We start from the raw sequence: 24,420 nt of genomic DNA, 5'->3' as shown, positions 1-24,420 counted from the left end.
TGCGTTCGTTGATGGCGTTCACCACGACGCGTAACGTTGCTTCCCAGAGCCATGATCTACGTACACGTGCCCTGTTATTAAGTCAGTCGTGAACCATCTAAATGATTGTCGAAATTAGGTTTTTGTTACACCTATACGCCGGCGTGCCACTAATACCTAACACGTAGGTAAGTTATGCAGCCAATGCGGAATGGTCCACACGCACGTAGAGACATCGTAACGTCGTTCCAAGTTAGTAAAGTTTTTTGTAACGGCAATTACAGAGAATAATTCTGTAATTGTCAGAGCTACAAAACGATCAATCTAGCTATCGTTGATGCTACACGCTACGCGGGCTTCACTCGTTGTTATCTTTCACGAATATTAAAGCATTAGGGACAGAAATCATTCTTACCGGAATCTGCCTCGGGCAAACGCAAATATACTTTTATATATGTGTAAAAGAGGCCATTCCATACTTTTATCGTACCACTTACGTAAAATAACTAGTGGTGATCGATTTTATGGCGTGCATTTAAGTCTCATATACATGATCTTACAGTATAACTTAATCTGAACGATATTGAGTAGACGTAACATCGCCACGCAAGACAAATAGAAATCGCTAGATTGACTTCCGACCGGTGTTAGCAATATTTTGCTTCTCCAAAGGCCAATTACATGATTATGACATGATAACGGGCCACCTAGTAGCAGACGCTGAACGGTCTAGGCCTTTCCTATGTTTTGGTTAGACGGGTTGTTTGTCGCAGTGTTACAAAGCTGGAATAGATGTTTAAAGAGGAAGTAATAAATCACAATCGTACGTATTTCTGATACTTTGCTGTCAGAAAACTACAATCCCATTGCCAACATTGAGGGTCCGGCGATGTCACTAAATCGTAGGAACTTATAAGCACACATTGTCTAATAGGCGGCGGTCAAAAAGCTGCAACGTACGTTTGTTTAGCGATCAATCTTCGAACTACGGAAGTCCAAGCGAAAAAAATTAGTCTGCATATACTTTAATAGCCATCAAGAAGCTACAATACAATGACGCCGGTAGCGCCTGCTGTAGCTGATCCTGAACGAACGAACGAGCCTTTTGTGTTGTTGACCCGCGCTTGGTTGTTCCCTTACGTACACTCTGGTCTCTTTCGCTGTCTTAGGCGATGCTTGTTTTCCAAAGACGGCGTACCGGCTTTTTGACGGCCATAGTCAAACACGGAACGTTGAAGACAGCTAAGGAAACGTTCAACGCCACACACCATATGATGTCCGTGTAGCGCTGGCGGCAACGTTAACGACGACAACGATAACACAATCAGCAAGAACGCGTAAACACATTATTAAACAATCCCGGTTTCTCCCGTTCGTCGGTCAGTCTTCGGATAGAAGCGTTCCCTGGGTAACGCTCTTGCAGTCTAGGCCCAGCTGCGCTATTTAGACTTTTTTTTTTCTTTTCTCGCTGACTTCTAATATGTGGGCTGATGCCAACTACGTAATACATGTACGAATTGAGACTCTGCTAAATTCGTACGGAACGAAAAAATACAGTGAGTCGGCAATCACTAGGGAACTTAACGTATAACTGAGCAATCGGATAACGGGAGAACTGTGGTCCGAACAGGGGCATGTCACCCATCATCAAATCGACGAGACGAGCCCGCACTTTTTTCTTTGTTTGTCCATAGCGCCATACCAATACATGTATTGGTTATGCGCTATGGACATACAGATACATTACGACTATACACATGCAGAACACACGGGAATCTTGCGCATGGTACGGTCGACCACTATCTTCAATGCGTCAGCGACTGACTTCTCCGTCGACGGAGAGAAAATTTTCAGTACTTGATTGTCCAACTACGCAGTCGCTTGATGATCAGTAAAGAGTATGCTAAGGCTCTATGGTTTTGTACAGGATACAGATTCATGTTAATGATAGAAGGTCGTTGTCACCTTTGCTATTCACTAGTATGAAATGTTACCCGGTGCGTTGCTCGGCTTCAAATTAACTGTTTACTAAAAGTTACATGTATCTTAGAAATCTATTGTACGTGACGCATCGTTCCAGAGGTCAGCAGCCCAATACGTCGCAGAGCGCCCACGGCTGGTGCTTCGCGGTCAAAAGATGTATATCTATACGTACATATATGTGTGTGTGTGTGTGTGTGTGTGTGTGTGTGTGTGTGTGTGTGTGTGTGTGTGTGTGTGATACAGAAGCCTATGATCGACCTAGCTTAGCCTAACGGTAGGTAACCACGTACTATGTAAAGCACGAGAGGTCCACAACGTGATTAGGATAGCCTTGAACCACGTGAACTTGCCCAGGGTCTGCTGGCCACGCTGGCCCGTTTCCAAGTAGAGAACGATATAGACAACTCGTAATCTGTCACACACATATGCATAAATATCATAAATCGGCAGCTCAGGAAGGATATTACGGAGACGTTCGACGATTCCTGCAGATGATTCCGGTGCCTTAACTGTCGTAGCTTGCATGCAAGCAGTAAGTTCTAACTTTGAAGCTAAACAGATAGAACTGGCAGAACGATATTAGAAATCCATAGCCATGTCCTAGACTCTACTATTTGTAATCACTAGCATCAAGAAAGTTTCAGGCTTTTCGCGCTCAAATTCATAGTTGTCGGTTGCCAGAGAGCGACTTTTAACGGCAACCCATTTCTAGAATTATGTTATATACTTGACAGTAGCATCTTCTATTTCGTATAGTTGCTTAGCGCTAAAGAAGAAGGCATCCATCGTTCAGCCTCAATAAGAAGACTTGAGCCATTAAGACAATGACTGCACGTCTCGTTAGCGCCGGTGCTCAAAGTACAATTATTTGGTTATTGGAAAACAAAATCAAGCAGCTTATGCTAGCGCCTTATTGGCATAATTAAATCAGTTACAATCAGTTGCCCCTCTGATTTCTAAAGCTGATGGTTACACACATCTCAGGTCTACGCACGACTTAATAACGAGATGCCATTTCAGATAATCTTCCTAAGCTTCCTTTTTAGCCGCTACGCTGCTCCACCTAGATTTCCTTCTGTTTAATATAATACTACTATCCATGCCATTCCAGTTCTGCTACGCATTGTAGTAAATTCTATAACATGTCAGTTCTATTATATTATCCATGGCGGGCACATTGTAGCCCTTGACTGTTACAGCTGCGAGTGTCTAGTGTGCAGCAAGAGGCTGGCAATGCGTATAATGAAGACTGCAAGGTCTGCTGCCATACATAACCTAGGTAAATGTACACATAACTTGTTCCGTATACTCCCTTCCCGACAGCCCGAGAACAGCCCTGATCGGCCAAGTTAAGCCAACCAACTAGCCCTCAAAATAGGAATGCTATGTTACGAGAACGCAGACCTCGAACGATGACAGCAACGTTGAAGGATAACGTCGACACACTTTTAAAGGGTCTCCCACCATGACGCCGTTACAACAGGCTGGTAGCAATGGCCTAACGCAGGCCACTCAGGCTCGTGTTGTACAGCAATCACACCGAATCGGGTCTAATATATATATGTTCCTGACTACACACTTTGGTCTACAGTGTTACTGTTGCTGAATTAGGACTTCCTCACGCGGTCGTGCTGCACTGCATAAACGACCTAAACTAGCAGCGGTAGCCTCCGACCTTTTAACTCTTCTCAAAGCATTGGGTACCAATTGCGGCAACCGTCGACGTCATGGGTGACCATCGCTTTGAAGACAAAGACGGGGGGGTAGGTGAGAGACGCGACAAGAAGGCGGATAACTGTAAAGACACAACACGCCACTGAGACATATATTATTATACGTGGGAATAGAGATAACATGTATGCGAATAGGTAAATGGCTACGACGGCAGCGCGAGAGGGTGAGCCGTTCCATCCGAAGGGGCCAGCCTGGCCATCATCGACAATCGGCAAGCAATATGAGGCGGCGCCTTAGCAAGACGCTCGCTTCCAAGTTAACTGCAGTAAGCAACTACCTGACTTCTGTTTATTTTGATTTTAACGCCGTTGCGTTACTGCCGGAGCAGCAGCGGCATTCAACTATAATTATGTTTTTTATGCCAGCGATCGCGTGTTTCCGCTGTTTCCGAATGTGCCGGTGAGAGTGTTCACCCACTAGTCATATATTCGTGCATATAGATCTGTAGTTCTGTGTCGCTGTGCTATTCGTTGTCGTCACGGAGAGCACGACGATCATCCAGCCGAGAGGCCCTGGGGCCGTCGTACTAACAAGGGACATACACACAGATAGAACTCCCGCAGACTCCTTCCGGCCGTTTTCCTTCTAGCCTTCCTACCCTACTATGTCTAGCTGGTCATAGTGCGTGGTGAATAGCGGCAGTCAATCAGTCCGCTAGCCAGCCAGCCGGGCTATAGAGGGAGCTACAGCAGCAGTAGTAGCCTGCGTTGCTATCTCGGGAGCATCGCCCTTCTGCCCTTGAGTCGGTTCATGGACCTTCCCCCCTGGCAACTGGCACTCGGTCGGTCGTGGAAAGACTCACCGACAGCGCCGAGGAACGGATGACGCTTGCACACAACGCAGACACACATGGATAAACCATAGTATAGCGGAAGAAAGCGCCTATGCGATTGGAATAGCAGTCGTAGTATCTCTATTCGCCACCCCGACATGGTCCTGTCGTAGGAGGCGGGGATCACCCGTTGCTTGACTGGCTCGTGTGTCTGCTCGTTTTTTGCTTGGGCAAAGCGAGTTTAGGTCGTACTGGTTACTGTTCGTCGTAACAAAGAGTAGCTATATATATTATTCCCCTGTCGCCTATAGTATCGACATAGCCAGTGGTGTCATTCACGCTCAATAAGTGACACAAAACTGTCGTCAGTGGCAAAACACACGCTCTTCTTATGTTCGTGCGTTTGAATACGGCCATGGCAAGGGATCAACACGTATGGGGGCGCGGACGTAATCTCGAGCGGGGCCTCCCTCCTAGGTCTTCTTTCCCTACCACCTCCCAATTTTTTCCTACTTTTTTTCTAGTCTAGTCGAATCGAATAAAAAAAGGCGGCAGCGGTTAACGTCAATTGTTTTCATCATCTGGTTTTTCTATTACTGCTTTCTATCATCATCGATATCGATCCACGTATATTAAATGCCTACCAATACACACAAGGTCTCAACAGATCGAAACACATACTAGTGGGGAATGCCAAGAAAGGGAAAGGAACATAAAAACATGTTGGCAATAGCTTCATCGTCAGCGACGATATCTAGTATCAATGCTTAACAGCAGCGTTAATCTGTGAAACTCGAAGGCTGATCTAGTACTTTTATTATTTGAATGCTACCGTGTGTATATATGTAGGTATGTATATATACAGATATATATATAGATCTATATAGATGCCCCCCGCAAAAACACCCAGTGAAATATTTTACGTGTCCATGTGTAATATTTTAATGAGGATTCTTTCTCTAGCCTCACAATTGTCGTGATTTTAATCGATATCATGAGTAATATCGGTGCTGCAGCAGTATTATATTTCCTGCTGATGCTGTAATGTATTACTTATGTACCTATCGATTCCGAGACCATATTGGTTATCCTCGCCATAGGGTTACTCTTACGATCCGCCCGACATAGACCGTTCTTGCGGATTTCTGTTAGAGTGCAGGCGTGGTAGACGCCAGGGAGGCCAAAAGAAGTCGGTAATCTCTTTTATAGTAAAGGCAATGAACCCGCTGCTCAAACGAGATAGAAAGAACAAATGGAGACCGTGAGTGTAATTGTGATGATGGTGCATAAAGGGATAGAAAGCTAAGGTGCTTAGGAGCTAAGCGCGGGGGGAAGGGAGGGGAGGATTAGGAAGTAGTGCTATGCTATGCACATATGCGCTTCTGAAGTATTTGTCGGTTGGTGTACTTCGGCGTCTTTCTCTGTGTATTTGTGTTCAGTGTGGTCCTTATGGTTCGTTGCCCGTTGAAGCCCTGGCCTGCAATATCTCCCTTTCCTCTTCCCTTTGCTGCTGCTTCGGCCGTGTCGATGTTTGTGCGAATTTACTGGATGCATCAAACGGTCAAGGCCCCGGGAGAGGGCGAGGACGAGGTCACCTTGGCCTTGAACTCGAACAGGCCATCCACCTGCTCTCTTGCTAAGGCCTTCAGAGTCAGGGGGCAATGGCAATGGCGACTGCAGCGATGCCAATGGCAGCAGCCGCCGGCGCTGCTAAGTTGAGGGACCAGGGGGTTTAGCCGTATCCGCCCACATAGTTGCTTCTTGGCTGCATATTTTGGCACGCAGATTTCCTCATATTTATATGATTCATTTTTATACGGTGTCGGCATGATAAATTAGCTAGAAAAATCACTGCTAGAATAGATTTAGAGTTGGATCATAATCACGTTTTGAATGAATGACAATTTACAGTAATATAGTGGAAAGAAAATTCAAATTTTTTGTTGCTCTGGTGACCATTTTAGCTTGTCGCTATTGTATTTCAATAAGGTATATAATAATGACAAGAGGCAATGCTTGGCACCCCTCTGAATACACAAAATATAGCTTGAGGCAGTAAGAGTACACTTACCGTGTTTACGTGGTACGTCTAATTTAGCCACGTAAATAGTTCGGAAAAGGCTACATGAAGAAAATAATTGATCCTGTAGAAAATTGAAGAACCTCCTTTCAAGATAGAACGAAATACGTGTATGGTCCTAAGTAAGCTAGTATCTCAATGTATCCACGAATCCAGCTTGTTGCAATTGTTACATGTAGATTTATTGTCTGATCAAAGCGAATATTCGTTATAATAACAGCGTCAATCATGTACGACTGCGGCGTAGCCTGCAAAGGCCGAGCGTCGGTCTGCACTCGCATACATTTGCACTTGAAAGTCAATAGAATTGTTGCAAAACAATAGATACCATTTCTATCAGCTTAAACATACAGACAGCTGATTACAAGGGAGACGGACAGTTACTGCAGCGGTGTCCTAGAGGGTTTGTGATAATTGCATTCTGCACTAGGACCGACCTATGTAGCTTAGTTTTTAGCTGTTGCTGTAATAAGCAGGACTATTGTGTATAAAATTTAGACAAAAACAAATGCGATGGAGCTATTCGAAACGTTCCTGCGTAAGCGTATACACATATCTTCTGCTGCGAGGCTATAATTTTAGCTGCGTCATACTTTTCGGAAAAGTTCCAGTTACGCCACATCCGCTAATAATTTGCATGTTCTTTGTAGGCCCAGTTCCGTGTAGAAGAAAGTAAGAGAGCGGGCCATTTACTTGTCCTGGACATATCCGTCTATCTGACACCGACCCGTTTGTTCATTTACGTAACCACTTGTAGAGCCCAGACGATACGGATAACGGTCACGGCCGCGAGCGAATTGACTGGATAGGAGGTCAAGCAATGATGGCTCTCTCGGAAATGACGAAGTAGCCGCCGCAGGGGGGCGGAAGCAGCAGTACCATCATAACGAGTACTAATTTTTATAATGCGCATCTGGCTATGTAAATGTACTTGTGACGATTTGTGTGTGTACGCGCGCGTCGGTCGTATACTATGCTTGTCGTAACAGAAGTAGTAGCACCACTGGTAATGGCCTGTCGGCCGGCCGTGGCCACCGTCACCTACTGACAAGTCGAAGATGATATCAGCCAACAGACAGAGCGAGTTCTCGAGGCTGTAGGTTGCCATAGGCCCCGTAAAAGTGCGGTCCACATCTCTAGCGTCTGGTGGTGCAGTTGCAACTGTTACCGCTGTCACAGCCGCGCCGTTGTTGCGGTGGCCATCGTAGGTATGTAGCAAAAGATGGATGATAGATAAATAGCAGCAATTGGCGATGGTGAGTGACAATGACCCAAAGCCCTCCAGAGACCAAAGACCTTGTCGGTAGCCAGCAAGGTGACAGGCATGGCGACGCTTACTCTCTCGCGAGATAGAAAGAAAGGGCATGCAATCCCGATATACGAGACAGGAGTGCTGGTATTTGATCGCCAAACGCTGTGGGTCGAGCAAAGAACACTTTGTGACAGTGGCTCGCTGCCGGCAAGACAGTCACTATACCGTCAGAGGATCAATAGCCCCGAAGGACGTTGTATTCCTAAATTTCTTAGAACATTCATGCAGAGTTTGCGACAAATCGTCGAGTATAGAAAGATACTGTATTATTGTCCTGGGCAATATCCACTCTCACTGATGGCAGAAGGTGCATTTAGAAGAGGCAGCCAATGAGCGCACGCGGGCACACATTGCGCGAGCAAGAACAATTTCAGCTCGTTACAAGTTTCATCATTACTGTAATTGTCATTATAGCAAATAATGCTGCGTTGTATGGAGTGCAATCGGATAGATTTTTTCTTGCAAATTTTTGCAGGGAGGTGTTAGGTACGATGTAGGCCTTACGTCAACGATGCGTGCAAATCGCCATGCCTGAGAACAGTTGAGGAAACGCAGATTAGAATAAAATAAGCAAAAAAGGGCCGCGACACGTGTTAGAAGCCATAGTATAAATACGCTTCATAGTCTGTATGCATCGAAACTCTAACCTTGCAGGCCAGGCAAATGACGCTTATAAGCGGGGCTAAAGGGATGATAATGATTAAATTGCACGGAAGCGGCTTACAGATCGGTTCGTAATAGCTCGTTCGCGTTTGTTTTATCTGAACCATTTATTTATTTCATAATTGTACGTCGATTTTGAGGTGTTTCTTGTGGTTCTCATTGGTCGTCCTTCACGAATCCATCCCCACATTGCAACCTTGTTAAAGTTGGTGAAGTGCGACGCACCCTAAAGAACGACGAGGGAAGTTACGGAGTGAAGTGCAAAAGGAATGGGTCAACTGATTGAATAGACCTGAGTAAGTCTAGACATGACATTCGACACAAAGGGACAGAGAAGCGCATTAGATGACCTGTCGGCCGCCGGCCAGTCGGAGATTTGATAGACTTTACTACCTCAGTTATATCCCTGTCTGGGCAGTAACCGGCAGAAAAGCAGCGGTAGCGGTGGCGGCGAATGGCGGATCCAGCTGTCTCAGGTCGAGATATTCGATGTCCTGTTTCTATCTTAGAAGCAGTCTCGTTGTTAGACTACGACCTATTTCACGTGTCCTTTTAGGTAGCGCGCAAGGCTGTCTTCGATCATTGAAACGTACGGGCGTCGTTCATCGTAGATTTTAGTTTGCTTGCTTCAGACAAGCCGTTGCTTCTTATAGTGATGACGCGGACATCAACCCCTTAAACACAACCCCCCATCAACCCTCATAGGGAACGACAACAACAACAGGAACTGGCACCTATCATCGACTTTGTGACCGTCAGTTTCTGTAACTGTAAGCCCACACAAGACAAGGTTGTCAAAAACCTTTGTAACATCTCGAAGTCGATAACCTCGATTTTTTTTAAATTGGACGACAACGATAAAAGCTTAACTAGATACTCCTACTTCATAAAATTTTCATAAAAGTATCTCTAATTTGGCTTAAGTATTACACTTCGAACGTACCGTAGCGATACCGTAGCTATGCTGTAAATTAGATAAAACAAAATTTGTTACTTTAAGAATGATTGTTTGTCACCGTTTTGACGTTGTCTTCTATCCCTGCTCACGGAGGGAAGAAAATGCTTTACTAACCTAATTAATTCCGTTAAGGGCTTTTTCGCAACCCTTATTTCGGTTATTCGCTAAGCCTAAATCAAGCTCAGACCAAAGTAAATCACGATGTTTGGGTCATGTTTTTCTTCCTCCGTAAACAAGCGCTTATCTGAAATGGCTATGCCATTTCGAGCACTATAGCGCTGACATTCGTTCCCCCTTCATTCTGTTATTCCTAAGGGATCTACTGCCCGTGTGTAAATGTGTATGCGTTGGTGTGTATGTATGTCTCTGCGCTACACCGAGCCAGCAAAGACGACGTTAACCGTCACACAGTCGGTTACTGCCGCCATTGCCGTCGGATCATTCGGCCGCCAACGCTGGTGGCCCCAAGAGGCCCTGACATTGACATTGGATATGACTGCTTTCACCGGTCCAGTCGAGACTCGCAGCTTTTGCTGTTTAGCGCGGCTTTTACTGGTTGGCTAGTTGCGCGTTAGCTGGCCTGTCCCCTACTCCCCCCGCTGCCCGTTGTATCCTTACTTTTTTCTTAGCTTTCTCGTTTCTTTCTTTTCTTTTTCAGCCCCTCTTCTGATGGTCGCTGGGGCTCTGCTGCTCGGGGCATGTGGAGTGTGGGTGCTCGCTGGTGCCGGCATCAGTTGGCGATCGGATTGCTGGGACGCCGCTATTCGCAGCACTACCAACAATCGGCGTCAGTACCATCTAACTAACCAGATCAACTAACGTCAGCCATTTCACCGGGTCAGCAGTGCTTAGCTTGGAATCGATTCATCTCTATCCTACCGCAAAGCTTACATTAACTACCGCTCCTGCTACTAAGAACTGGGCTTAGAGAAGCCCGTACGTATTAGCGGTATTTATATGCATGCATGCTTGTAAGTACTCCTCTGTCTTTAAAAGTATCGCCCGTTTACTACTCAATAGATCATCGTCGGTAAACATTTCTCTTTTCGAGCTGCTGTGGTGCGAAGCAAAGGTACAATACTCCAGGCAACTGTGCCTTTTGCCGACCGAGATGCCAATACGTTTTAAGGGAGATATAGGGAATGAAAGAAGGTTGCCTGTCGATGCCTATGGGCCACGCTAAACCTGGCAAGATCATACTGTTGCTGCTATCAGCCCCGCATCGGCCCTTTTTTTGGTCCATGTCGCGCCAGTTGCAGCTACCGCTTGGGTGGCTTCTGAGTGCATTATCGTCACGCTATGCTGTCGTCTATGGGCCTGGCGAAAGTAATAATTCTAGCTACTAGCAGATGGGAAAGGCACAGCATTTCTCTATGACGTTTGGTGCTGTGCTGCTGCTGCTGCTGGACTGTCGTCATCGTAGTCGTCTTCTTATCACTGCTGTTGCTTGCCTCCTACTCCTGTTTCTCTCAGGATGTCTTATTACAGGCCGGAATAGCAATAGCAACAGCAACATCAGTACGACGCTACTGAGAGTACGAGAACCCTGCCACGACAGGCAGCCACCGCCCGCCGTTGCCTGCGCAGCAGCAGCTTCGTTGTCGACTGTGTGAATGCGTGCCCCACTGGGTCGATGAACCTAACCTTGAAGGCTGTCCCTTTTGGTTCTCGCTTACCACGCATCCAAAGCTAAGCCGTGATGCCGCTGTTACGGAAGTACTACTAGTCCTGTAGCGGTGATGCCACCAGTAGCATCACCATCACAACGACGACCACATCGCCGCACATTTATTTTTTTCTAATGGTAAGCAGGCCAGGCCTGGCCAGACTAGGTAGGCAGGCTGTCAAGGAAAATGCAGCTGAGAACCGAACCGGCATCGAAGACGCTCACTGTTTCTACTGCTGCTGCTGCTACCGACGCCATTGTTGAAACTGCAGTGCCGCTCGTGGGGCCCCCACTAAGCAATAACCCATGAACTAACTACTGAGATTGTGGTATTTTTAGTTAGTTAGCCTGAAAAGGATTGTGTTTGGTGCCAATGGCCCCGACCGGCAACGAACGTTTAGCAAACGAATGAACAATGACGACAACAGGGGAAGAATTATCACGGCCGCGCTGTACTGCTGCCGCCTCCGATGATGACCGTGATGATGCTGATAATCACGTTATTAGTGATGATGCTGGTTGTTGATGATAAGAAAAATGACGGTGGCGACGAGAAGCCAGCGCGTCCTGGGAGAGGAAGGAAACTCCGTTAGCTAGCCGAATGTTTAACGGTTAGCATGCACGATATGGCTGTCACAAAACGGAGCATAAAATAAACAGAAATAGGTTAATGATGAACAGACCATCTTCAGGCGGTAGTAGTTGCAGCTCATGTTAGAGAAAGGAGCATTTCTATAATTCACTGCTGCTCGTCTTAGCAATGGCCTTACATTCATTGCTGAGAACGTACTTCTTAAACAATACAACATAAAAGCAACTAGTCCCGACTCGTGTAGCTACCTACTATGGCACATATGGTCGTAAACATCAAATGAGAGTCTAGTACTGAATCGTGAAATTATAAATTGTCCGAAAATTACGAAGCTGCAACTTTCTTTCTTTTACTTAGAGTATCTTGCTGTTGCAGCAAGATACTCTAAGTAAGTTCGGTATAAAACGAAAGATAGAAGCTAGCCAGCCAACTTACCTGCTTCCAACAGTAAGTAGTCATTACTTTTACCTATAGAGTAAGGTAACGCTGTAAATAGATGAGATTTTTTGCTTGGGTCGCAATCAAATTAAATAGATTATAACGAGACGTTTGTAACATTGATCTTGTGTATGAGTGAAAAAACAAAAAATATAATATCACAACAGAAAAATGGAACACAAAAGGCCGTCACACAACTCTCCCGGCCCACACCAACCCACCCTTGTACTTCGAGCAGGTTTTGCATGTTTACCCCTATAGCCTGTAATTGTGGACCGTAGGCTTTGATTAATTAGTTCGATTTGCGCAACCGATTAACCTTCAAATAGTTAAATAGAATGCTTGAACCATTAGAGTTTCTGACCCTGCGAATGGCAATCATCGATACATCTGATGACCTACATTGACATAAAGAGCTTTTGAAGGCTATTTGGCCTTCGTGGTGGCAGGGTGAACCACTGTCCTGTCATTATCTATTTCATGACCCTGTGTCAGTCCAACTTCGAGCGGTACTCAAAGCACAATGGTAGTGGGGGGGGGCATGATGGTTGTTGTCGGAACTATACATCAGTCCTTTCCATATTTGGTCAGTGGCGTCGCCAAGCCTGATCAGGTAGTCGCGCCTTTTATTATGCCAACCAAGTCACGTTTGTTCGGGAGGAGCGGCTGGGCGAAATATTGAGAGATACTGAGGCAGGAAACAGGAGACGAAAAGGATCGTAGTGTTCGCCATGATCTCGTGTGTTGTCTGTTAGAATACCGCTCTCCACGACCGTCCAGTTTCAGCGTCTGGCTTGTATAGCCTTGCTTGTATAGACTGTCAGACGAATTGCGAGGTTCTACCACTTGCGGTAGAAACGAGTTATACTGAAAAAGCACATCTTTTCGTAGAAGATCGCCTCCGGAATTGTCATATGGTTCATAAACATGCGCGCCAGGGCGGTAAACACGCTTAATACTACCATTATTACTACTATTAAAAATTGTTCGAATCGGCGACAGCGATGGCTTCCTGCTTCGAGTCGTAACCTTTATTTTCGACTGATTGGTGATGTCGACAGTAGAAAGGTAAGGTCCTACTACTTTTATTCTTGTCACTGCCGTCCGTTTCAAACAACTTTTATCGTATGAGTACTAGTCAATAATCGTCGCATCTCTCTACTGTCGTCGTATTGGACTATTGGCGTGACTACGAATCATAGCCGTTCAACTCCGACGACTCACCGACGGAACGTTTGGAGCTCTTGGAGCTCCACGTAATCACCGTACGGTGCGACAAAAATACTCTAGAGGATGAGGCCAGAGGACGCTCAGTGTGTCTTTGAGGACAGAGACATTTTAGAAAGGTCTGGTAGACTCAGCAGAACTGCCCGGGGCACTGAATTCAGTTAGCCGCGCCAAGTCCAACAGGAATCTTGTTGTTGGCCTAGAGCATCTGGAGTCGTAAATGCCATACAAACACAGCGACGCTCAGATGTTAACGGCCCGGCCCCACACTGACATCACTCTATGATAGAGGTTGATGTATCCGTATCGTGGACTCTCGGGTGTTAAGGCGCCCCGTTAGTAGCTCATATTATTTATAGAGACTCTCGTTACAATGCAAACTATAACAGCTGAAATACCCAATAGTTTTTGGGACAATGCTACACGCTTAAATACGAGCAAGCGGTTCCGGATGGCGCGTTCTTAAAAGACAAATGTATATATGTAGAAAGAAGTCATTATCATCGGAATTGTCAAGCCCCCGTATATATATATATATATATAAAACATTAAGTAGTAGCCCCCAGTAGCTCTGCACCTGTATTGGCATGCCAAACAAGATGGGCCGTACATTCTGAACACGACTACAGAATGTATTTGTTGGTAGTAACGCGTGGGCAATTACGGTACTGAGCAATGCGATGATGGGAAACAACAACGTAACCTGCTTATAACTTGTCTTAACTTAAAAAAATTTAGCAAAGGAAAGCGAATCATTCCAGAAAGAGGATCACGTGATTCCAACGATGGTGCCAATATCTACGGTAAACGTGACATAGAATCGTTACGTGAGTTCGAGTTAATAACGAATAAAGGCTAAGTACGTTTTACCTCGCGGCACACGCCGATAGAGGAGCCCTTCTCAGCCTACAACCTTTTCTAACCAGAAATAGAAATTTCCTTAGGCTGTGGGGAGTTCGCGACTGTTATAGCTAAAACAATGTTCGTAAACAGTCGTCCGGGTATAAAATATTTCTAACTAATATTTAAATGTAACTCAGTATGTGTGGTACCTAATTAGCTTCGAACAATTCACAGAGTTTTGTGCTAACCTGTAAATTCAAAGCTGTAAAAAGATGTTGGTAAGGCAATCTGTACCCGGACAATCAATATACGTCTAACAGGTTTCTATTTTATTTTCACAGCGTCTGTCAAAAGATTAGGTCGATCAATATGAAGTACGAAGTGATGAGTTTTTAAAACTTAGTTCCACAAGCTCGGTTCTCTGACTGTCTATAATAAGGATATGCACCGTGATTCTTCTTGACATTTTCGTCATTTGAACGGTAACTTATTCCGCTATTACAGAACTCTGAAGTAAAACTCGGAAGGCAATTTCAAGATTTACGCAGATTTCTTATTTAGAAGGTGCTACACTTTATAAAAATGGTGATCGAAAGGAGTTACCTGGTTAAGTATGGTAAATGACAGAGAGCCTTCAACATAATTTCTGTATTTTTTGCCACTGTGCTTCATGAGACACGAGGTCGGGGGTTGGCATGTGATAAGAATTATTTAGTTTTGCTCAACAATATTAGCTGTTTAATAGTTTGTTTATCGACTGTTAAGATCACAATGGTTAAAGTAGGACATACGAGGGTTAGATTACTAAATAGCTACGCTTGCAGTTGCCCACCTAATTTAGAGTGATGTTCTGCCGGTACAGGCGCGATTAACTGCGGTTATCATGAAAGTTCTATCTTTGACCATAGGGCACAATTCAATGCAAGGACGGCTTACTATTGTAACGTGTGAAAGTAAAGCCTTTACATCTTCGTTTTTGATCCCCGCTCAACTCATGCGGGACTTTCAGATAAGTGTTCAACGAGAACACCTCGTTACTCGCCTTCGAATTGGGTCCTTTAGAGTACTCACTTTCAGATTCGAAATTTCCTCCCTGAAGGTTTTCAGTTGTTTCTAATCCTTTGCCGAATCTAGGCCAAACCTTCTCTTCCGCTGTAAATCCACAGTGAAGCTTATATTCATGATTTTCCTGGTTATGCGTGGACCACTGCAACTCATCTAAGCGAAGTCTGGATGACCGTAAGTCGGAGTAAACAGTTTCAGATTCCAAGCAACATAAATGCCGAAAAGCATCGAAAAGATCCTAGGGCCACACTGAAGTATAACATTAACTTTTTTCCGCAGTTTATATTGACTGAGCTAGTGTAATAAAAATAGTCGCAACAAACAATCCTTATTAAATGCTTTGGTTGTGTGATATAGCTAGCAATATGTACGATTTTATGACCTATTATTTTTGTCCTTTTTCCCTGTTTTCTCATACAAATACCGCTATCTAATGTTGTATTATCCATCCGTGTTATCATTTTTCTCCGGTGTTATTAGCATCATTTAGCGGTTCGCCATGCTTATCGAGCCAACTAAATACTACAGGCTGTCCAATTCTCTGTTTGTACTTATGTGATGCATGACCAGAAGCATTCTATTTTGATTATTCGGATCAAGAAGCTCCATTGTCCTTATTTACTTTACCTAAAAAGCAGCATCCGCCATCGAGTAAATTATAGCCTGCTGGCCTTGATATCATCACAGCAGCAGCGATAGTTGTGCTGGTCGAAGTATACCGTTCGATGAGCCGATATGCAGAACCCTGCATTTCGTACTATATAATGATGATGAGATGCTACAAGTAGAGTTTTTTCCTCTGTGAAGTAACAGGTTTAATGTACTGACAAGTTCGCTCCTGCTGCTGGGGCTATCGACACGATTCCCGTAAATAACAACGTGTGTTGTTTTTGCGCGTGCCTGTGCGTGTCGCTAAGTCCGTGCTGCCGACAAAGGTCTCGCTCGTCGAGCGCCTTGCCCCAGTGTCGCCTGCATGCGTCTGTTGCCGTTTATGCTGTAACTGCCACCGCTACTGCTGCTGCTGTGTAGTGCGATCTATTACCATGGTTGCTGATATTGATCTTTGGTCTCGGCTGTTCGCTCTCGATCTAGGTCAAGCTGGCGCGATCGCCTTTACAAGCTCTGTTGTAAGTCCGGACGACAAGTTCAGCTCTCCTATTTCGGCCACATCGGGTTTCTCGCGAGCTCGTACAAAAGGACCTGGGAAAAACAACATGCGTTGTATAAGGCTTAGCGCAGGGCGCCGGATGAATGTGCCGCTTGACCGTCTTGTCTAAGCCGGTCAATTTCGCGCAAAGCGCACGGCCACATTGAGCCTTCCGTATGCCGCTGGCTCGTTGATTAATTTTCGATTTCCTTCACTTTCGGTACCAAACAGATGTCGTTGAAGCTTCTACAGTTCTATACGTCTGTAAGGCTAATATGCTAAAATGCACGCGAAGTAAGATACTATGTCGAATTAATAACTATATTATGCATTAAAAATAAAGAGAAGCAGGAAATAACTTTTGATAATGGTGATGATCATGACAATCGCTGGTGGTGGTGATATTTTTCCGTTCCGGTTGCCATCGCGCGCGGCCGTTGCCTCTACCCTTATTGTTCTCCGCTATCGGCCGGTCCCCTATGGCCGCTGGTTGTTGCTGGTGGCCGCAACGTCGGACGATGCGCCGCTGATGTTCACCTCCAACGACGGCTTGGCTAAGTTCCGGTGTTACGCCGCCGCTCAGTACTGTTAACGGCAGGGGTATAATAATAAATAGGTAGATATGAACTAGTAGCCAGCAGTACCAGCATAACAGCAGTATTCGAACGGGTTAGATGGGGAAACGGGAGCGGGGGGCTATAGCGGCATGCTGGAGCGGGCAACAGGCAACGAAGCCAATTGACGACGAACGGAGGGACGGACAGACGCGATACCGCGGCACCAGTAACACAATGGCACAGTCAGTCAGTCGGTCGGTCAGTCGGTCGGTCGGTCGGTCGGTCGGTCGAGCGAGCGAGCAATGGGACACGCAAAGCAAAAATAGTTATAACTATAATAATAATAGTCTTGGTTGTTAGTGCTTACATTGACGCTTCCGCGTTGACCTTGACCGTGAAAGTGGTGACGTCGACGGACGCCCGAAGGACACTCAACGAATAGTTGGCCGCCGCTGCTAAGGCTTTTGTTAATATAATCGCTGCCAGAAAAGTGATCGCTAGCGATGGCTGACTGATGGCTTGTGGCTGTGTGATCGAACGTAGTGGGTAAAGAGAACGTAGCAGTAATCTGGTAGTTGTAGTGTTATCGAAGTGGCCGACCCTTGTTCTATCAGCATTCGAATTTGAGTCGGACAGACTGACTGGATCCGTTGTCTAGTGCCGGAGGCTTGGTCTGCAGACTTTTTTTTTTTTGTTACTAATGTTGTTGCTGCTGCTCTGGACGCATCGTGTACCAGCTTGACGACGACAATCGGCGACTAAAAGCACGCGTATAAAGTACACGTTTAACTTGTACGAGAACAACCAAAAGCTGTGCTCAACGCTTAATAAAAAATAGAGACACCCATCGAATCATGGCCACGAACTGTTGTTACAATGGGGATTAGATTTAATGCTGCTACGAGAAGTTGAAATAGAGTTCGAGTAGAAAAGGTACCCAGCAGCAACAGTATCATTACGTTTCCGATGACAACTCTATATATATATATATATATATACGGACCAAATTAGGATTGTTTCTCATGCTTTGCTTTTAAGACTTCTTATCAATAAAAATAGGTATTTCAACGAAATATTTCTGCAGGTGCTACAAGCGTCATTTCTGGTAATATTACTAGCAACTACCATCGACCGCGATTCACGACTTGAACCACTGATCAGTCACTTTGAAAATACTTCTTAGTTTTCCCACATATAGCAAGCGTACGTCAAACTTTAGTAGCATATACATAGTATTGCTTACATAAATACAAAACAACGATTTCAAAGCAATGAAATTTGGGCTGATAGCACCCCCAAGAATCCCAAAGCTTAAAATAAGTAAAATGTTTAGAACGTACAGAAAAGCGTAAAGGGTCTTAAAGAACTTAACCGTTGGAGCTGACCTTAACGAGCTAATTGACGACTAATATTTTGTTCTCTAGAACGCGCATAAATTTAGGGGCATGCAAAATGTAGGCATATTAAAAAGGATTTTTTAAGCGAATTTTTGAGCTTTTTCAACCTAAGCTTTGTTGAGAATCGGTCGGTTTGTCTTATAAGAGTCTTTGTTGGGTTTTCAGGAGCCGCATGAACGTACACCATCGACTTCAAGCAAAAAACAAAACTTCTAATATTACTAGGGTTTGGCCAACATGAAGGGGTTAGATAATAGCTGATCGTTACCCGAATTCTGAAAGCAGCGCACTGTTACTACCAACGTCCACTTTATCGCAGAAGGACCAGCTTTCGCCTGGTGCCAGGAGTAGCGAACGCCGTCCGTTATGTCGAATAGTTGGTCAATTTAGGTGTCGTGCCATGAATTATAACTCTGCACCACGTTCACGCGTGACCAGACCAGTGCCATACCGCCATTGCTAACAATAGTATAGCAAAAATGGCTACTTACAAGTAAAGCTAGAATTGACCGAAACAGATTCATCAATCGAATTATTATCATCGTTAGTCACTAGGACAGCTAGAGCAGCAATCAACATCCGCAATTACAACCCTATGTCGTGTCCTGTTAGCAGGGCCAATAGCGCTGGCTGTCTGTCTGCTAGGGAGTTCGCTTCCACCGTCAACATTGCCATCGGAGCCGACACCATTAACAACTACCTGACGACCGCTCCAACCATCCGCGGCCGCAACGTTGTTCGATATTTTCCAGTATTTTCATTCGTAAGAAAAACCGCCTAACGGCGAGCGGAAATTGAGACGGTCGTATTACCAATAGTAGACGAGTACAGTACCTAAGACGGCTACCCACGATAAACCAGCTACAGTATAGAAGAGGACAGGAGGAAAAACTTGACGCGCTCGGAGGTCGTGCTTTTATCTTATATTCTCTTAATAAACGCCTAATTCTACTAACTTACCCATGTTCATTATCCTTGCTGTGACGATACTGGCCGGCTTTCTATCCACGTAAACCTTTACTAGACCATTCTCCATGCCACTTCCAAAAGGTGATTTTGTAAAGACTTGTTCACACGATAAAAATAGATCGCCAGCACCAGTCTTATTGCTATCACTGTTATCTTTACCAGCTTAATGTGATTAATAAGCAGTTAGTAACTGGTAACTTGACGGCACGTTGCCGTCCCCGCTGCTCGTCCGGCGAAAAAAGTGTTATTGATGTTGTCATTCTTATTAAATTGAAACAATAGCGCACACAAAGAGATATAAAGGCGCTAGCCGTTCAGGCAATGGCTAAACAAAAGTGCAAGTACATATGTTCAATACATACATTAGACATGCATCCATTTGTATGATGAATGGATAGGTAGGTAGTAGAGTGTGGTAGTGGGACATTAGTCGTCCTTGAAGTCGGTCGCCATTGCCGCCGCCGCCGCCGCTACTGTTGCGCGATAGTGCTGCAAATGCCACTGCAGCGGCGGCGATAACAACTGCTAATGGCGGTAGCGGTTGCCAACGTCTATGCAGCCCCAGGACGATTGTGGACTGAACGGGTAGTGAGGTGCGACAACAGTACGCTACTTTCATTCCAGCTGCTCGAGGGGATTTGGCAGCGTATCACGCTGACGAAGAGTTGTCGCTGATGACGACAACGATAGTTGATGTGAGTGAAGCACGGACGAATCCTATGTACACGCGTCTCTGTGTTTTGCCCGATTGTGTTATTAGATTGAAGTTATATTTAGCCACCTTAAGCAGAAAACTATTTTTATAAAAAGTTGGCGAGAATGGTTATATGGACGATATGGAAAGCGGCCACCAATGATACAACCAATTTTACTTTCGAATTGTACGATATCAAGGAATGTTCTTTTTTTTTTTGTTTTTTTTTTGTATTTTTTTCACTACAACCAACTTCTTGTATCAGTAGAAACAGAGTACACGATTGTTATTGCTGTCAAAGTAATCTATTTTACACGTTCCGTTTTCGGTTCTTATTAGAGTATTTTTTCAAAATTTAATTGCACCAATAAGTAATCCATTGTTTGCTATGCATACTAACATGTAACAACGACCTTTAGTGAAGCATTGAAAACCACTGAGAAAAGTGGAAAACTTCATAATGAATTGCATCTAATACTGGACGTCTTAAGGGCGCATGGTAACGAGGTGCTATTTGAGTGTTTGGCCACGAGTATGCGGCGAATTTGAGCAGTGGCAAATTGTTATTATGGCATGTCGTTTCATAGGTCTGATTATGAAAAACCCAGATACCTCTAGCGCGACCCATTCCGGCTAAATCTTCCAGCGATGGCAAGTCCTTGATGCTGTTTCCAAAAGGTGATTCTAAAGACTTGTTCACACGATAAAAATGACCCCAACCATTTAAAGAAAAAAAAAATTGACTACATTGTATTGGAAATGCGCAGTAAGCATCAGCTGGACGTAATACGAATCATAAAAAAAAAAAAAAATAGATAAAATATGACAAGATTCAAGGTCTACTGTGATAAGTGCAGACCAACACAGCGAGCCGCAAAAATGGTCAGGTTAAACAAGGCCGCAGTGGACTCTGTCCCACGGCCTGCCGGGACCAAACACGTTCATTCTGGAAAACAAAGTGCGCTAGAATTCAAATAACTGAAACCATTCATTTTATTTGTGTATTTACTCATTTGCCTGCCTGAACTAACGTCTCAGTACGACATCTGTATGATGTACGTGTCCCATAGCGATGCTCGAGCCAGAGACCCTTGTCTAGCTCAACGGAGGCGTTTGAACTACCTCGCCAAGGATTGTTAAATTACGCTTCATACCGGCTTAGTCAATATTGCTGATACAGCAGCACCATCACGACCGGCCGCTGGAACATAGTCAGATCATCATTTTTTTTTCTTGAAGAGCTTCTCCGATTTGATAAATTAGCTAAATCCAGTATCTATTATGTTTGCCATTAATCGTGTCTTGGTTGATAGGTAGACCTCATCCGCAACGATGGTAGTATCTCAGTGGTGTTGCTTACATTCGACAAAAACGATGCCCACGTGACGTTGTCCTTAATCGGAGAGATTTTGAGATGTAGTCGTATCCAATATTGTATGTAATTCGAACGTCTAATATGACATCCTCGTCTTTCAATGGCCATATCTATCCATATACTTCCGTAGTTTTCTCACTCACGCACCCATTGGATCATTCACAATGGACTCTAGCCCGGTCCACGTACTATACGTTGATTTGATTGTACCAGGCGTAAATACAGTCCGGTTTTAGCAGGCAAACCTCGAGCTTTTTCTTTACACCGCACTGTGGTGCCAAAAATCTCCCAAACGTTATTTCGACTATATCCTGCCACTCGACAAAGCTGTTCCACCTTGTTATTGTCTGCCAAGCGAAATAATCATATCAGATACAAAAGAAAAAAAGAGCTCATCGTGGTCCTGTATCTAGCATGGCACGCATTTACCGATATGTTATACCAACTATGGGCGCTTCATCTGTTGCATGTAGACTGGATCTTTATGATAGATTTGGTAAGGGGTTGGTGCATGTTAGATGATCAGAGTCAGCACGACATCGTATCAGATGTGCATGCACATACAGTTTTCCGATGTGGCATCGTAGGAAATGTCAAATTATTGGCGATACGAATACAAAACATAGAATATTTCATTGTCTGGCACCTTTACATAAGACAGATTAAACAAGTAGATAGTATACAACTTGTACGGAAAGACAGAATACATTGGATCGGGCTATTTCTACAATCTAAAGATAACGCATCTATCCCAGTCCTGTATATGTAATCCTGATAGTGAAGATGAAATAGTAGAAGGGCAAAGAAGCAGTTGTTAGTTGGCCATGGCTCACCGCTGAGCTATATCATGAAAGACTAATTTTTTTTTATTTGCCCACTCGGCTCGTTAGAGCAGCCATATTCAGCCGACCCTTCACTCAAACTCGGCTTAGTTAAATTAACATTGGATATACGATGTTATAAAAATGATATTTTCAACGGCGTCAATGGCGCTATTTTCCTTTATCATATGCTATTAGCGGTAGAGATCTGATTCGGGAACTGGATAATTGCGAAATTAAAGAAGTTACCAAAAAGGTATCCGAAGCTGATCAGGATTACGCTCAGGAGTACACTGTGAAATGATGCCCTCGGGCTATACCAACGATAAAAAAGCTTCCCCGTTTCCTGTTTTTCCTCGGCCAACTACCAACAACAGATTTCAATAAATCAGTTTTTAATTACAGATCCCTTTCGTATCTCATGGTAGGAGTATTAAAGAGATGAATAAATTTAATTGCTACCTACCCGTTTCTGATATTGTTTGAGTTTGATTTCTCATTTGGCTTGTATTGCCCGTTCGCTGACCTTTAATAAAATCGATTCATAAGAAGGGCCACCCCCTATTTTCCTAAGAAGATCACTGGTTCCTTATTTTATATAGATTTTCGAAACCTTCAATAAGTATAGGGAGGAAGATTTGCCAATTGGTTGCAAGCTATGAAAATCTTCCCTTTCTTTCTAATGCGAAAAAATAAGCAAAACGTTCCTGCCATTGCTGTTTGTCTTCGGCGATTTAGCCCCTGCTGCTATTTACTGTTTCGACCGTTGCGTATTAACCGAGTGACTCGTATACTTCCATTATCCTACTTCGTATTATCGTTAGCACCAGTAGAAGTCGTAGCGATTGTCTATGGTATAAGTGTGTGCATTGACTGTTGGTCCTCTGATTCTGTTCTATTCTGGAGGAACACGCGTACATGCGGCCTTAGCCAAAGTCAAGGTCATTTCGCCATCAAATCACAACGGCATCGGCGGCGATCATGCTGATGGCTGTGGCGGTCGAATATCAACATTGCGCGACGCTTTCACCCTGAACGCCAGTGAAGACCGGAAATACCGGAGGGCTCAACGAACGAACGAACGAACGAACGGGCACCGCCACCAGCTAGCCAAGCTGAAGCACTAATCGACAAACAGGCAACAAACGTATTATACTATAATACCCCCATATGTGGTAGTATAAGCAACAGTCTACGACGAGCGAGGGCACCGAAATCAGTGTTTTCATGTTAACTCGATTTAGCGTAACAGCAGCTGGATACCGACTGCTGTAGTATTCCCGTTGCAGGACTGTTTAGCGGCGGCAAGCGGCTGTCGACGGCCACTATGGCGTTGACGTATCGTAGTGGTAGTAATAGAAGTTGCAGCGATAGCGCTTGACAACGACGATGGTGGTGATGATTGCGGCAGCAGCGGCTATTGAAGCCTAGATTGGGATTAGCTCGCGTTGCTATTTGACGCGCTTCCTGACTAGCGTAATGCGACGCGACAACAGCGATGCCGTCAACCAGAAGTGTACTACTGTAGCCAAGATCAGGGCCACCAAGAAAATACATATACATACACTCACACGTCGACGGTTTGAGACATAAACAGTGAGGGGCTTTTCTGCTAGTCCTGATCTTGATGACGACGGTTTGGGGTGGACCACCGACTGACTACTGCTGCCGCTGTGGTTACAGTAGCTTACCAGGTTCAGCGGGTCTGTTCTCTTACGATGTGCGCATTCGTTATTATTTCGCGTGGGATCAGCCAATCAACAACACCGAGCCCAATGGGATCTTTCATAGCGGTTTCGGTCGAAGACATTTTCACCGAACTCAGTGGAGGTATTCTTGTTTCACGACTAGATGTATGGCGAGGGTGTTGTTGTTGTTGTCCTGATAATTGAAAGACATTCAAATACCCTGGCTCCATTTTGCCTTCAACCAATCGAGTACGACCTACATTGACAATCAGTCTGTATTCTTGCCATATTTCCATATTTGCCAATGGAAGTTCTAGAGTACAGTTAGCAGCCACTTCCTGCGGCGACCGATACGCCTCTATTGAAGGTAGATCATTACAATGCAAATCTAATAAAGGATCTCTCGCAAGGTAGACATATGGGTCTGATTAAAAATGAAGTATAAAGTTGAAGTAAAATG

The 24,420-nt window shown here is 44.6% G+C and overlaps 1 protein-coding gene and 1 long non-coding RNA gene across 11 annotated transcripts in view; one reads left to right on the top strand and one right to left on the bottom strand.

Annotated features, from left to right (window-relative positions):
- The window catches only part of LOC111271879 (uncharacterized), a 51,990-nt gene extending 32,232 nt beyond the window's left edge, over positions 1–19,758 (bottom strand). For 4 of the 10 annotated variants that reach the window (XR_002687188.2, XR_002687191.2, XR_015315514.1 and 1 more), the window contains exon 1: positions 19,374–19,506. Coding sequence is in view for 2 of the 10 variants with exons in the window: in XM_086973089.1 (XP_086829215.1) it covers positions 16,401–16,512; positions 16,819–17,044; positions 19,374–19,449 (414 nt within the window). In the remaining 8 variants the exon portion in view is untranslated. Of the gene's footprint in view, positions 1–14,555; positions 16,513–16,818; positions 17,045–19,373 lie in introns of those variants that run through there. The other 6 variants (XR_015315511.1, XR_015315512.1, XM_086973089.1 and 3 more) reach the window with 5 other exon arrangements.
- Positions 17,781–19,372, top strand: LOC111271881 (uncharacterized). Its single transcript, XR_015315517.1, has 2 exons — positions 17,781–17,949; positions 18,579–19,372. It is a non-coding gene; the product is annotated as an uncharacterized LOC111271881 (long non-coding RNA).
- Positions 19,759–24,420: the final 4,662 nt, after the last annotated feature.

The sequence above is a fragment of the Varroa jacobsoni genome, unplaced genomic scaffold (assembly GCF_002532875.2).
Source record: "Varroa jacobsoni isolate VJ856 unplaced genomic scaffold, vjacob_1.0 contig01203, whole genome shotgun sequence".
NCBI classification, from domain to species: domain Eukaryota; kingdom Metazoa; phylum Arthropoda; class Arachnida; order Mesostigmata; family Varroidae; genus Varroa; species Varroa jacobsoni.
This window is presented reverse-complemented; position numbering and strand designations above follow the sequence as displayed.